At 41.0% G+C, this 13,119-nt stretch overlaps 1 protein-coding gene across 10 annotated transcripts in view; it reads left to right on the top strand.

Annotated features, from left to right (window-relative positions):
* Positions 1-13,119, top strand: part of SOX5 (SRY-box transcription factor 5) — a 604,730-nt gene that overhangs the window by 357,402 nt on the left and 234,209 nt on the right. For 9 of the 10 annotated variants that reach the window (XM_030959507.1, XM_030959511.1, XM_030959510.1 and 6 more), the window contains one exon: positions 8,114-8,345. In XM_030959507.1, the coding sequence (XP_030815367.1) occupies positions 8,114-8,345 (232 nt within the window). The remainder of the gene's footprint in view (positions 1-8,113; positions 8,346-13,119) is intronic. The other variant, XM_030959517.1, reaches the window with a different exon arrangement.

Raw genomic sequence — 13,119 nt, 5'->3', positions numbered from 1 at the left:
AAAGTTTTAATACTTACTAACTTTCCAAAATGAGCCCATGTTCCTCAAATTTCTTTGTAATAAGTCAGTCATAATTGTTATAATTTTAGAGCTGTTTCAAGTCCTTGCCTTCATTTCTCTCAGTGGGAATTAGGTGTGCACGTCTGTGTGTGATGTGTGGATTCCTTGTGCTCTCCCGCTCAGTGTCTGCAGCAGGACTGACGACTTTCCTGTCATTTTCAGGTATTAGTTTGTACAGTGAAATCTCAAGGCTCGGAATCTCTAATTATTTGGCTAGATCCTCTTTGTAGTTCAGCAGGCAGAGGAGTGGTGATTACCTGATGTCAGTGATTGAGGTAGTGCTTTCATCAGCGAGCCCTGCCGAAAACTTTACATGAAAATAAAAGCAAAGCTCTGCTATCTTTGTGGTGGCATGATGACAAATTTTACATCATAATAAAAAAAGTATAATAAATAAATAAATAATTGGAAAAGCAAGATGTGTGAGGAGCTGAAGAGTCAGGGTACATTTCTGAAAGGTTGGGGGCTGGAAGGAAAGGAAGCCAGAGTTAATTTGAGGATGCACTGGAAAATAAATGAGCTTGTGGATTTAATTCAAAATCATCCAAGCAGAGTCTTTTGCATGAAAGAAGCCAGTGATCAGGCTCAGTTTGCTTGAAACATCAACAATGACTGCATCCTGCTGTTTCAGGGTTTGTGCTGGTGGATGCTTATCGTCCTTGACACCGCGGCGCCGCCGCCGTGCGCTCGGTGCCACCACCACCACCACGTGCCTCTCCTGCCTTGGACAAGGGCTCCAAACTCACAGCTTTTGAGGTTCGACCCCTTGGAAACACGCTTTTCAGGAACTAAAATCTCATCCTGGTTTAAAAACGTTTTACTGCATTTTTGGCTCTTTTAGCTGATATTACACATGAGTGAAAAAGAAAAGGATGATGAAGTTGGCAGGTGCCAAACAAAAATCACAGAACACAGGTTCTCCTGCTGAAGCTGATTTTGAATGTGTGTCTCTGGGTGGATTGCTGAATGTTCCTGCTTAGCACACCCCAGTGAGATGCAAAATCTCTGTGAGATCTATGGAAGAATTAGGTAATATTCCTTACAGTAATATATTGCAGTAGATAGGAGTGTGTTCATTACCGTCCAAATTCTGTTTTGGTTGGAGGCTGCTTTCTTTCAGGCCACTGTGTTTCACTAAAAACTTGCTCATGCACAGTCTTTCCCAGTTATCTGCTTCAAAAGTCCCTGAAAAGCTTTGTGTAGCACGTGGTGGGAATGTTCAGCATGAGCTTTTTTTGACAATGGATTTTTACTAGATTTGATTTTACGGTGTTTTTTTGTGCATAAATTCCTTGCAAGTGCAAGAAAATAGAGATGACAGCATTTCAGTTGATGGTACAGAATTTTTAGAAAGTTGTTTGGGTTTTTTTTTTCATTTTTCTAATAAAAAAGGGTTTTGTTAACATTTTCTTGAGGGACACTTATAACAACTTTAGTATTTGAGAGGTTCAAATCTTGTCAAATTGAAACAATTTATTTACCACTGGAACTTGGAGCAGTAGCTTTTCTCAAAAAACAGTTTCCTCACTATGTGGAATATCAGGTTTATGAGCTGGGCTGATATTACACTAAAATTTAAAATGGTTTGGGAATTACATATTCCCTTCCCATTTTATATTCAGAATCCTCTAAACTGGAGGACTGTCCAAAATGGTTCAAGTTACCCCATACAGAGAGGAAATCTGGAAAGCCAAAGGGAGAAGGTAGGCTGGGTGAAATGGAAATTATGGGGTGCCCCTAAGCATAGGATTACTTGTGGCAGCTCTAATAATAGGCAGCTGCACAGAAACACTACTCAGGTGATGCTGTAGTGGTCTGGGTTTGTGTTAACAATGTTGACTTGTTCACCAAAACCACCTTTGAATAGCACCAGTTATTTGTAGCATAGGTGTGCTTTGAAAGATAACTGACTGATATGATCCTAGAAAGTAATAATTAACAGATTATCACACCTCAGTGTGAGTGACAGATTAGAACACGTTTCACTCACAGTTTTTACTGATTAGCAGATTATAGACTTTTGCTTCTTTTCCCTTTTTTTTTTTTTTAATGATGGAATTACTTCAGTGAAGAATTCCAAACCAGACTGTAAATGACTCAAAGATATTGCCAAATGAAGTCTGTTTTTAGTGGTATGTGTAGAAACAAGTCAGGCTTGCAGTTCCCAGTGGGACAGTGTGTGGGAGTCTGCCACCCTTACTCATGTTGAGTAATACCTTATTACACAAGTAATCTTGTCAAAATGAATAGAGTTGGTTTTTTTAGAGGTACTAGTTATTCAGTGTACATAAATAATGAATTAGTTTGGGGCCAAACCAGAATGGGAACCGTTGTTAGTGTTAACTGGCACCTCTTGCCAGGGCTGTGTGTGAGGAGAGATCATCGTTTCAGTGAACCTGGTAGCAAGAAGTGTTTTATTAGCATTAAATGTGGTCAGGGATGAGCAGATGCCTTGCTGACATTTTGTATAAGCTTGTGTATATGCATCTATACGTGTGTGTGCTTATACATGAGATATATGTAGCAGTGCTGCTGTCTGCAATCATAATTATTTCCTGTGGAAAGGCAGTCTGCAGCTTTGCAACGAGGACTGTCATTAGAGGTAAATATCCCTGCAGAGAGGCAGACTGGATCCCAGTGAAGTTTTTGGACTGGTTCAGCTCTCAGTATTTGATTTGGACTCAGGCCGTGCTCAGGAGCAGATTCCTGGTGCTGGGCTGGTGCTGCTCTGCTCCCCATCCTCTGCTCCCATCCCTGACACAGGGCTGAGGGGTTTCAGCCCTGCCCACGAGAAAGCCCCAGAAGGGTTTGTGGCTGCCAGAGGAGCTCAGAGGTGATGCTGCCATGCTGGTTCAGAGCTGGCTGTGCCGCTGCAGTCACGCCTGGTTATGGTGAGAAAACAACAATGCCTCCCTTAATAAGGGGGAACAGAGATTCTTGTACAGAGTTTTGACATACAGTTTAAATCATCTTCCTACATCCTGTGGACTTGGAGCTGTCAGAGAGGCAAAGCCTGTGTTTGAATGGAAAAGCTTTTTATTTCTTTAAAAAGTGTACCAGCTATAATTATCCATAACTTTGCAGGCCTGTTTTAATGCTGGTTTATAATTACAGGTCTTAATGCTAGATTATAGCAAGTCATTTATAAATAGTCAGAACAGAGGGGCTTGGGGAGTTTTTAACCTGTAGATTGCTGTGGGCTCTGTGATTGCTGTGATGGGATTTTGCCTGTGTGTGTGTATGGGGTGAGCTGTGCAGTGATTGATGAATCCCTTAATTAACTCCCAACAAGTTAAGATTTATGGCCTCATATCTTTTTCTCCTGACACATCTGTGTTTGACACTTTTGAAGACGCGGATAAGCCCCTTCTCCAAAAGCTTTTGTAGGTATCTGAAATGTTTCTGAGGTATTTTGCTTAATGTAACAAGATTAGAGTTTTATGACACAAAAATTATTAAATTTTATGGCACGAGCGATCCAATTGGAAAGGATGCAGGTTGTGTGCTAGAGGGCACTATCTCCTTGAGTACTGAACACCACTTCAGGTTTATTTGGGGAGTACAATCATGGATGAAATGAACCAAAACCAATGAGCAAATGGAGATGTAGTGGGGGACACTTTAGTGAGGTTCTGTTAAAAATAGTAATAAAAAAAAATATAGCTATGGAAAGATCACTATTGTGAGACCCTGAATCCAAGGGAAAAAGCAAGCAAGAAAAATAGTCATATTTAGCAGCCTGAAATTATTTGGATGGAACCAATAAGTGTAGGAAACAATTCATGTGGATGTAGTGTAGCTCTTGCTTGCTCCAGTGGGAAAATCCAGCCATGCTGAAGTCAATGCAAAAACTCTGAGATCAATAGACACAGGGTCTCAATTTAAGCCTACAAAGAGTCTGTTACAAACTGAAGGGCATAAAGAAATATTTGGAGAAACTGCTGTGATATGAATCACATAAAATATTTGTTGGATAAGAGTGAGTTAGAACAATGAGGCTTTTACTTCCCTGAAAAAACGTTCTTCCTACCAGGAAAAGCATTTATTTAATGAAAATTGAACAAAAAGCGTGTTTGGGTTTTTTTAACTGCAGTTTCTGCATATTAAGAAGCCTGTCTGAAAACAGGTCTCTTTACAGGAAACAGTATCAAATTTGAATTCATCACCAGAATTAAATCTTCAGTTCCATATGAACCACTGATAAACTCAAATAGGGAGATGCATTTCATAATTCCAGTGTGTCTGTGGAATGGCCTGGGTACAGCCTGTGTCCCCATGCATCAGAACTTTGCAGATTTAGGTTCCCTAAAAAATTGCCACCTACCTGTTTTTATTCAGTAGAAGTGATTAATGACATTTCAAAATGCAATTCTTCTTGAAACAATGAAGTTGCAACAGATTTCATTTGCAGTGACACCTTTTACATTTGGAATCTGGTGTGCTGTATTACTTTTGTACTTTTCTGGGTTATATCTTAGGGTTTTGGGGTGCTTTTTAAAAATCCTATCCATAAATTGGTGTTTCCTGTTCCATTGTAAATCTTCTTGCAGAGTGATGTAACTGAAAACTATTCCGAGTTTAAATTTGAGGAGAAGATCTGGAAGTCCTGTGAGCTGTGAACTGTTGTGTTATCACTGAGGGCAGATCCAGGATATTTGCAGTCCTTTGTTGGGATGGGACAATTCCAGTGCTTCATTAGGTCTGGATCTGTTTAAAAGAGCTCAGTTTCAGGTCATGTTGCTGCTCAGAATTTAGTTGTTCCTTTCCTTATTGTTTGTGGTGGGAACTCTGCTTGCATCTTAGATGTGGAATCTGTTAAGACCTGGTATTAGCTCAGTAGGATAAACAAGATTTATGAAAAGAAGAATATTAGGGGATGCATGATGTAGGGGCGTATATCACATTTGGGGAATGAGCTAATCAAGGTGTAGAAATGATGAAAGACATTTGTAGATGACTTTTTCTTGTTTCACGTTGTCTACTTTGGAACCTCTCAAAAATTTGATCCTTTGCAACTACAGATTTTGATAATTATTATCCTTTAGGAAGACATTTCCAAAAGTAGATGTGGATCTGTTAATTTATTTATTTAAATTTTCAGTTTTCTTGTGGAAATTTCCTGGATGCTCAGAAGGAGTAAGAAATGTCTATGAAACTGATTTTTGTCTGAATCAGGCTGGCTGTGGACAGAGCTGCCTGAACACAAACTGCATTTGATGGCTGAGCTGTCCACGTTTGTGTGTCCATTTCTTTGGGTGTTCTTGGAAGACTAGCACAGATTAAAGCCTCAGCTTTGCTGCTTTAGCCATTTCAGTGATTTGTTAATCTTCTAGGCTGGTGATGGGTTTGTGGCTTGTAATTTAAACTGGATGTTTTAGAGACAAAAGGAAAAGTTTCTTCTGCCCTTTCTGCTTTCGCTTTAGTTTGGTCTATAATCCAACCTGTAGGTTTTCATTTTAGATCAAAAGCAAAATAATCTCTGTTATTGCAAGTGCGTGGAGGTGGACACCTCTATTATCTTCCTTGTCTGTTGATATAAATTCCCTGCAGAAAATTATTTCATCCCTGTTGGGAACAGTGACAAGCAGAGGAAGATGATCTGAAACTCTATATTCACATCCAAAGTTAACAGAAGAGCTTTATTTCAGCGTGATATTCAAACTTTCCTTGTGAAGCAATGTGACAGAATCTGTGTTATTCTAGGTTAACAGCAGTAGGAGTTCTTGACACAGTTTGAGTATATAATGTATAATCCAAATCATCAATACAAAGCAAGGCATCCTCTCTCTCTGTAATTTATTGTCAGAGTGAATTGCAGTGGGGACTTTTGTGCATGACTTACAATATTTGCAGTCATTTTATCAAATATAAATGTTCTAAAGTATAGAAAATTGCTGTGCAATAATTGAGTAATGATCTTGTGTCCATCCCTTTTTGTTTGCCAAAATTGAGACAACTGCTTAGTGCTGATTTTCAGAGAGATTTCGTAAATGCTCAGGCTTCTATTAAAGTACTGTTAAAATGAGTAACCAAAAAACTTAAATTCCATAGCAAATGTCGATCTCGGTGCAGTACAATGCAAAATATGAATAATTCACATTAACTTTAGAAGGGAGCTGTGTGGTTTCTGCAGAAGGGTTTGAGATCTGTCACATCAAACATAGCTGTAAAATGCTGAATTCAGTGGGCTAGTAGCAAACTGCCAGTAAGAGTCTATCTGGTGATCTCTGTCTTTGTGCATATGCTTTGCTGCAGACACGTAGGTGGGAAAGCCTAGAAGACAGAATTCAGGTAGGATGTATGAAGTGTTAGTCTGTTGGACTAAGGCAGACATTAATAGAAAATACAGATTGGTTCTCTGAGCACTGGCAATAGGTGGTGTTCAGAACAGGCAATGTGCAGCTGCATGTAGGTTCTGCTAGGGATTTTTTTGTCTGAGTTTTTGTTGTTGGTTTTTCTGGTTTTTTTCCCCTTTTTTTTTTTTAATATAATCTAACTTGGCTCAGGAGGCAAGGCTCAAGATGAGATCATTAGGAGCAAAATAAGTCTTAACAAAGGGCTGTTTAAAGTCGCTGTTTGTTTTCAGACCAAGTTGACTGCTGCTGGGAACCATTCCGTGCTCAATATGCCAAAGCCTGTGGACATGCTCCACCTCACAGCAGCCCCACACATGGCTCAGGAGGCTGCTGGGCTCTTCAGGTGCAGCCCTTTAAGTGCAGAATAAAGAATGGGCTAATGAGAATCATAAATGCGACATTTTTGAGGAGGAGCAATATTACTTTGGCCCCTTTTTTTAACTTTTGCATACAAATAGTCTTCAGTTTCCTCGTTTATAACTTTATTTATTTATTTATTTCCCTGTTTTTCACATCTCCTTTTGGCTGTGCCTGGAGGATTTCTCCTCATTCTGCTCCTTGCAGATGCCCCTGGTTAGCACAGTGGGCCATCCATGGACAGACCCTGGTTTTCATGAACAAGGTTGCTGTAATTAATCCCAGAATTTGTCTGCATTTTAAGACTTCACTGTATCCCCCTCTATTTTGGAGACCAAGCTGGAAGCATTATGGGTTCTGTAAGATTTGCAGTAGTGCTTGTCTTGAATGATACTTGCATTTGCCCATGATTTAGGTTTCTTTTAGTGTTTCTAAAAGTTGAAGATAAACATATTCTATCAGACATTATCAAAAACTTCACAATGTAGGCCTGATTTTTCAAGTCAATATTTCTATGTGGCTTTTCCAGTGTGTGTTCTAGGTATCTTCCTTGTGTATCCTTTTTTATGTAGGTACAGATATAAAATACATTTTCATTGGGTTTTTTTTTTCCTGATCTAGCTATATGTAGATAGGAGGAATTTGATATATAGCTAGAAAGAGTTGATAGCAGATCTTCATTCAATCCTGACCTTCATTCAAAGCCGCTGACTTTATGTAGTCAAAAAGCTTAGATTATTAATGTCCAAATGTTTAATTCCTTAACTATACCAGATCTGCAAACCTGGAAAGATCCTTGCAACATGACTGTAGCACTCAGTTGCTCACATGGGTGAAATTTTGTAAACACAGACGTTTTGGCCTGCTAGCAAGTTCTTTTATTGTATTGTATTTTATTTTACTTTATTTTTTTTTTATCAGTTGTGGTCGATAATGAGATGCAGATGATTATTCCTTAAAAGCTGGGTTGACAATGGCTTGTATCGGGAGACATTCTATCTTCATAGAGTCCCTTGCAAATGCAAAACTAGATGGGTATTTTTTAAAAGGAATTGCATTTCATTATGCAGTCTTAGGTGAATTTTCATGTTTAAGAAGCCAGAATACAAGGGAGTGCTATATTAGTGTATTATTCTCACAACAAACAAGGCACTGTTCTGTTGCTACCTGCTTGGCCATTGTTCCCAATTGTGTGTGCTTTGCAGTGGTATTTGGATGGTTTCCTGCTCTCTGCCAGCACAAAAAAGGCATTTCTGTTACAATGGCCCCTAACCACACAATGACGGCATTAAGGATTTATTTGGAGGTTTCATTATTTTCTCCTCTTTTGTTCCTTCCAGGATGTCTTCCAAGCGACCAGCCTCTCCGTATGGGGAAGCAGATGGAGAGGTAGCCATGGTGACAAGCAGACAGAAAGTGGGAGAAGAGGAGAGTGACGGGCTCCCAGCCTTTCACCTTCCCTTGCATGTGAGTTTTCCCAACAAGCCTCACTCTGAGGAATTTCAGCCAGTTTCTCTGCTGACGCAGGAGAACTGTGGCCATAGGACTCCCACTTCCCAGCACAACACAATGGTAGGTTTGCTTTGCTCTATTGTGCTCTATCCCTTCTCTGAGCTCTGCCTGTGCAGCAGTTTGGCACCCAGGGCTGCCCTTGGTGGGGCGTGCAGGGCTCAGCCCCACGGACGGAGCGCGCCTCATCCCGGGCAGCTCTGCCCTGCTGGGCTGCCCCTGAGCCCCTCCCAGTGCAGGCTTTTCCTCCCCTTTGCCTGCTGGCATTAAGGGTGCTGGAGGTGTGTGAGCTGCGCTGGTGTGAGTTGGAAGTGTGTGTGTTCAGCAAACAGCAAACGGGTTTGGAGCGCTGGAAGTGAGAGTCACGTTTGGCATGGAGTCTGAAACATCACCCTGGTGCCAAGTTTGTGCAACTGTAAAGCTTGAAAGACTGTAGAAAGGCAAAAGAAAAAAGAAACTGAATTCTGATGACTTAAAAACTTACATCTGATGTGTGATTCACGTCACAGATACCCACAATAAAATTTACCGTGCTTATGAAATGAAATCAACTCGCTGCTTTTTGGCCTGTGAGTTCCCACTCTACAGCTGACTCTGACCACTCAATTCATGGCAGGCAGCAGTCCAGGGGAAGCCCAGAACTGGCTGTGTCTTAAAGAAGACAAAACAGTGCCCTGTTCCTTGCTGGTATTGTAGTGTCCCTGTGCTGGGTTTGGGCACATGGAGCGCTGATGCATTTTCAGGAAGGTTGAGAGGTGCAGAGAAAGGCCCCCAGCACCGAGGCACTTGCACACAGCTCTGCTGTGAGCACAGAGCCTGCACAGCTCTTGCCTGTTTACAAATTGGCTGTAACTTTTCTGTCAGTCCCCCACCTCCACTAGGGCGCTGGTAATTTCACTGGAAGGGAAGATAATAAGAGGACCTGCATATTTGAAGGCTTTTAAAAAGGCATTGCAAAACAGGTGATAGTGTATTCTCATAAAAGCCTGCAAGAGCTCCACAGTGGTATTTAAGCCCTTACAGCTCATTATGCATATGTAACAAGCCCTAAGTAAAAAGCCTTAGGGATTATTATTTCTCATAGGACCAAGTCACTGGATATTCACTGAAGCTACTCTCCTAGACAGAATAACTCATTGATCCTGATCCATTTCCCTTCCTTTTTTGGGCTAATGCTTAAGCTCAGACAGTGCTTTGGAATACATAATTTCAGTTTGTGTTATTGCAACTTTACATGGAGAAAGAACATCACTGGAGAAATTACTCATGGGCAGACAATGTCATTATCTTTTTCGAGCTTGTTTATTTCTCATCCTTTATCTTATGTTTTATGGAGATGAAATTCATTAATGTAACAGTTCCAGCCAGTGGGATGTGAGAGTATTTGCTATATTGTGGCCTTTTTTAAGAGAGTGTTTTGAAGATAAGGGATTGTTTCTGACGGCATTTAAGTCAATAGATAAAGTTGTGATGGCACCAGTAGTGTAGAATCAGACCCTAATGAAATAAAAACATTCTGTTTCCTAAGGATCCAGCAGGAGTATTTCAGCTGCACCTCACTGGAACATTTAACTGCTCCTAAACTGATCTTAACTAACTCCTTTGCTTGTTTGGTCATTACAGTTTTTAAGAACAAGAGGTTTAGCTGATCATCTGGCATAGCTTCCTGCTATGGAGGTTGAGTTTAATGTGATGTCATTGTACAGTACAAGGTGCTGAATCACAGGGTGTTTTAGATAGTTTTGCTGCAGCAGTGACACACTGCAGCCTTACCCGAGGCAGTGTTTGGGGGATTGTAAGGGTCTGGTTTTGTCTTCATACATATTTAAGAACACTGCCAGCCTGTGTGAATGTAACATTGTGGTGATATCTCTCTTTCAGTGGGGACTGTGTTGTAGAAGTCATCACTCAGGTAGTTCAGAAAGGATGCAGCCTGTGTGTCTCCAGAAGAAAGTGATCAGTCTAAAAGAGTAAAATAGCCGTAATCACTCCCTCTGCTGTTGTGGTAGGTAGTTATCAGAAGGAAATCACTGGATAACATTTAGATGACTTCAGTTCGTGTGCTTAGCAGTGACAAAAATCATTCCCACAGGGCATTCACTTTCTAACATGGCAGGGGACATGTTTGTACTGTTTTAGTTCACATGCTACTGTTTTATCATCTCTGGGAAGCAGATCCAGGTGTGTGCAGGTGTGCACACAGCACAGACTGCAGTCTGATGGAGTTTTATTGATAAAGCTCCAGGAGCTTCACACTTCCCAACTTACACTCCTGAAAATTTACCCTGTTGCACTTTACCAAGTTTTAACAGCCTAATGAGACAGCTCTAAATTCTGGGTAGATTTTTATAAGAGGAGAGCAAAATTCCTCTAAGGACATCTTCAGACCTGATCAAAATTGGCAAAAATCTGCAGAGCCCATCAAAATGAACGGGATATTTCTGAGGATGTTGGAAGTGCAGCTCAGTGGCCCTCCCTGAGCGGGGCATTGGGCCAGGTCTCCTCTGGACATCTCCACCAGCCTCAACCAAGGCAGGGGTGACTCTGTCTCAAGCTTTCTCTTGATAGAAGACACCAGATACTTATTTCGAGTAGGAAAACTCTTCTCATGATAAGAAAAGAAACAATAATTTATCAGATTTAAAGCAACTGCTCCGTAGAAAATAAGAGGCAAATGGTTTGACCTGGAATATATCTGAGATGTTCATGGCAGACCACGAGCCTTGCAGGAAACACTTGAGGATTACAGTATCAGTCAATAGCTCTTCTGAAGAAACCTATTAAGGCTACAGTATTTGGGTAGCACAGATAGTTGCTAGCTCATCTGAGTTACAAAGGTTTGTTTTACTTGTTTCTATTTGCCTGCCTTTATGTTCTGTTTGTCTGCTTTTGCAACTCTCAAGACCACTGATCTTACCAATGGTGTCTGTGTGCTAAATTCTGGAAATGAGAAATGTCAAGGCTAAAAGCACTGATTAAAGTATTCCACAGGCATGGTGTGTTTAAATCACACCATCCTTTTTAGCTCTAGAATATCAGTGAAATGCAGGATGGGATTAAAGAAAAATAAAAAATCAAAGAAGTACTGAAGAAAAGGTCAAAGTGGTAAGCCATAATTTTGCCATTCCCTGGTTGTTCCAAACTGATGACTGTGACTGTCCTGGTAGCCCAGATTTGTCCTGCACTTTCAGTGGGATTTAGAATTCATTTCCAATAGTGCTTTAAATTGATAAGAAATATTCTGGTGCACTGTTCAGTAGCTTTGTTGCTTCACACTAAAAGAAGTTGTGTTTCTGTGGTGAATGAAGTCACTCCTGTGTAACTTGGGAATAATACTGAGAATGGCAGTACTGCTGGTCAAAGAGCTTACCAGCACGGTGCTTTGTGCTTTTCCTCCACTTGTTCAGAGTAAAAGGTTGTTTAATGCTTCATTTGGATTCTCTTATCGCATCTCTCCTGGCCTGTGCCTCACCTGTTGGTCTGGAGTTGTCAGCATGTGAATGGTGGTGGATCAGAACAACAGGCACTGGAGCACTCAGCTATTATTCAGACCTTCCGAGGAGAATGGAAATCTGAATGCATATAGCTTTTTAAAAAGTCAAATAGGACTCTAATTATACTGAGCTAAAGAATGCATATTTAAAAAAAAAAATAAAAAACAACCTCACAGTGGTTTTAGAGAAATTTTAATTTCCAGTGTACCTTTGAGCATCAAGCTTAGGATAAGTTATTGTGATGATACAATGCACAGTGTTGTGAACACCAGTGCCTTTACTGTGCCAGCTCTCATAATGAGAATTTCATTGTTTGGGGAGAGCAGTCTCCTACACTCTAGACAAAAGTGTAATTACTTTTGAACGATGTGGAATGTGCTCAGTTTAATAGCATGGAGAATAGATTCACAAAGATTCAGATAAAGCTAGCTTGGAAGCCATATGTGCAGTGTGGCAGTATGAAATTGTTAGCAGGCACCATAATTACAACACACACACGCACACAATTTCACAGTTTAAACTAGAAACTGTTGTTTTTGTAAGAGATAGGCCTAGCTGAACAGGACTAGTTCAATTAGAATCAACCAGAAACAGGGGTAAGTTTGCCTTTGTCTGCTGTTCTTTCCCTCCTCTCTTAGTGGTAAATTGATATTTATAAGATGATGAAATTGCACTGTTGCAAACACTGCATTATAAATGTCATCACACAAGTGGCTGGTGGAAGCAGTTTCTGCAGATACAACTTTAGGCTTTTATCAGAGTTTAATCTTTATACTTGGAGCATTTCAGGGAATCACTGTGTGGGCCGTTAGGAAGGGGAACAAATGAAAAGGAATCAAGTCAGGACCCATCAAAGAGCTGCAGAAGTTGCTACTGCACTGCTCAGTCCAGGCCCTGGAAAACTCTCTGCAGTGCTTGAGAACCAGCTGTGATGGAGCCAGCTGATAACAGCTTTGGTAGCTCTCCTGTGTGCCTGGCAAGCATCTTGCATTCAGGTTGGGCTGATCTGTGTGTCCCCCCTGTGCTGGTCCCTGTTCTCCCTCCTGTCCCATCCCTGAGAGTCCTGCTCCAAGTGCAGCTCCTGGCTGGGCACACAGATGCCCTCAGCTGCATTCTTCAGGCGGGTCAGGGATCGCAGCCAGGGTGCCATTCGTGGTGCTTTTGTGGAAGTCTCCCTCTGTTTATTGAACCACCCTCTGAGCACAGTGACTTTTGCACACTTGTGGCCATGGAAAACCAGGGTGGATACATTATTCCCAGCAGAAATCAATGGGCAGAAACACCTGCTGAAGTCTGAGGTGACCCATTGGTGTTTTGATCAGACTTTGAAAGGTCCAAAAGGA

Source organism: Camarhynchus parvulus, chromosome 1A (genome assembly GCF_901933205.1).
Source record: "Camarhynchus parvulus chromosome 1A, STF_HiC, whole genome shotgun sequence".
NCBI classification, from domain to species: Eukaryota; Metazoa; Chordata; class Aves; order Passeriformes; family Thraupidae; genus Camarhynchus; species Camarhynchus parvulus.
Note: the sequence above shows the minus strand (reverse complement) of the source record. Positions and strands in the feature narration are given on the sequence as shown.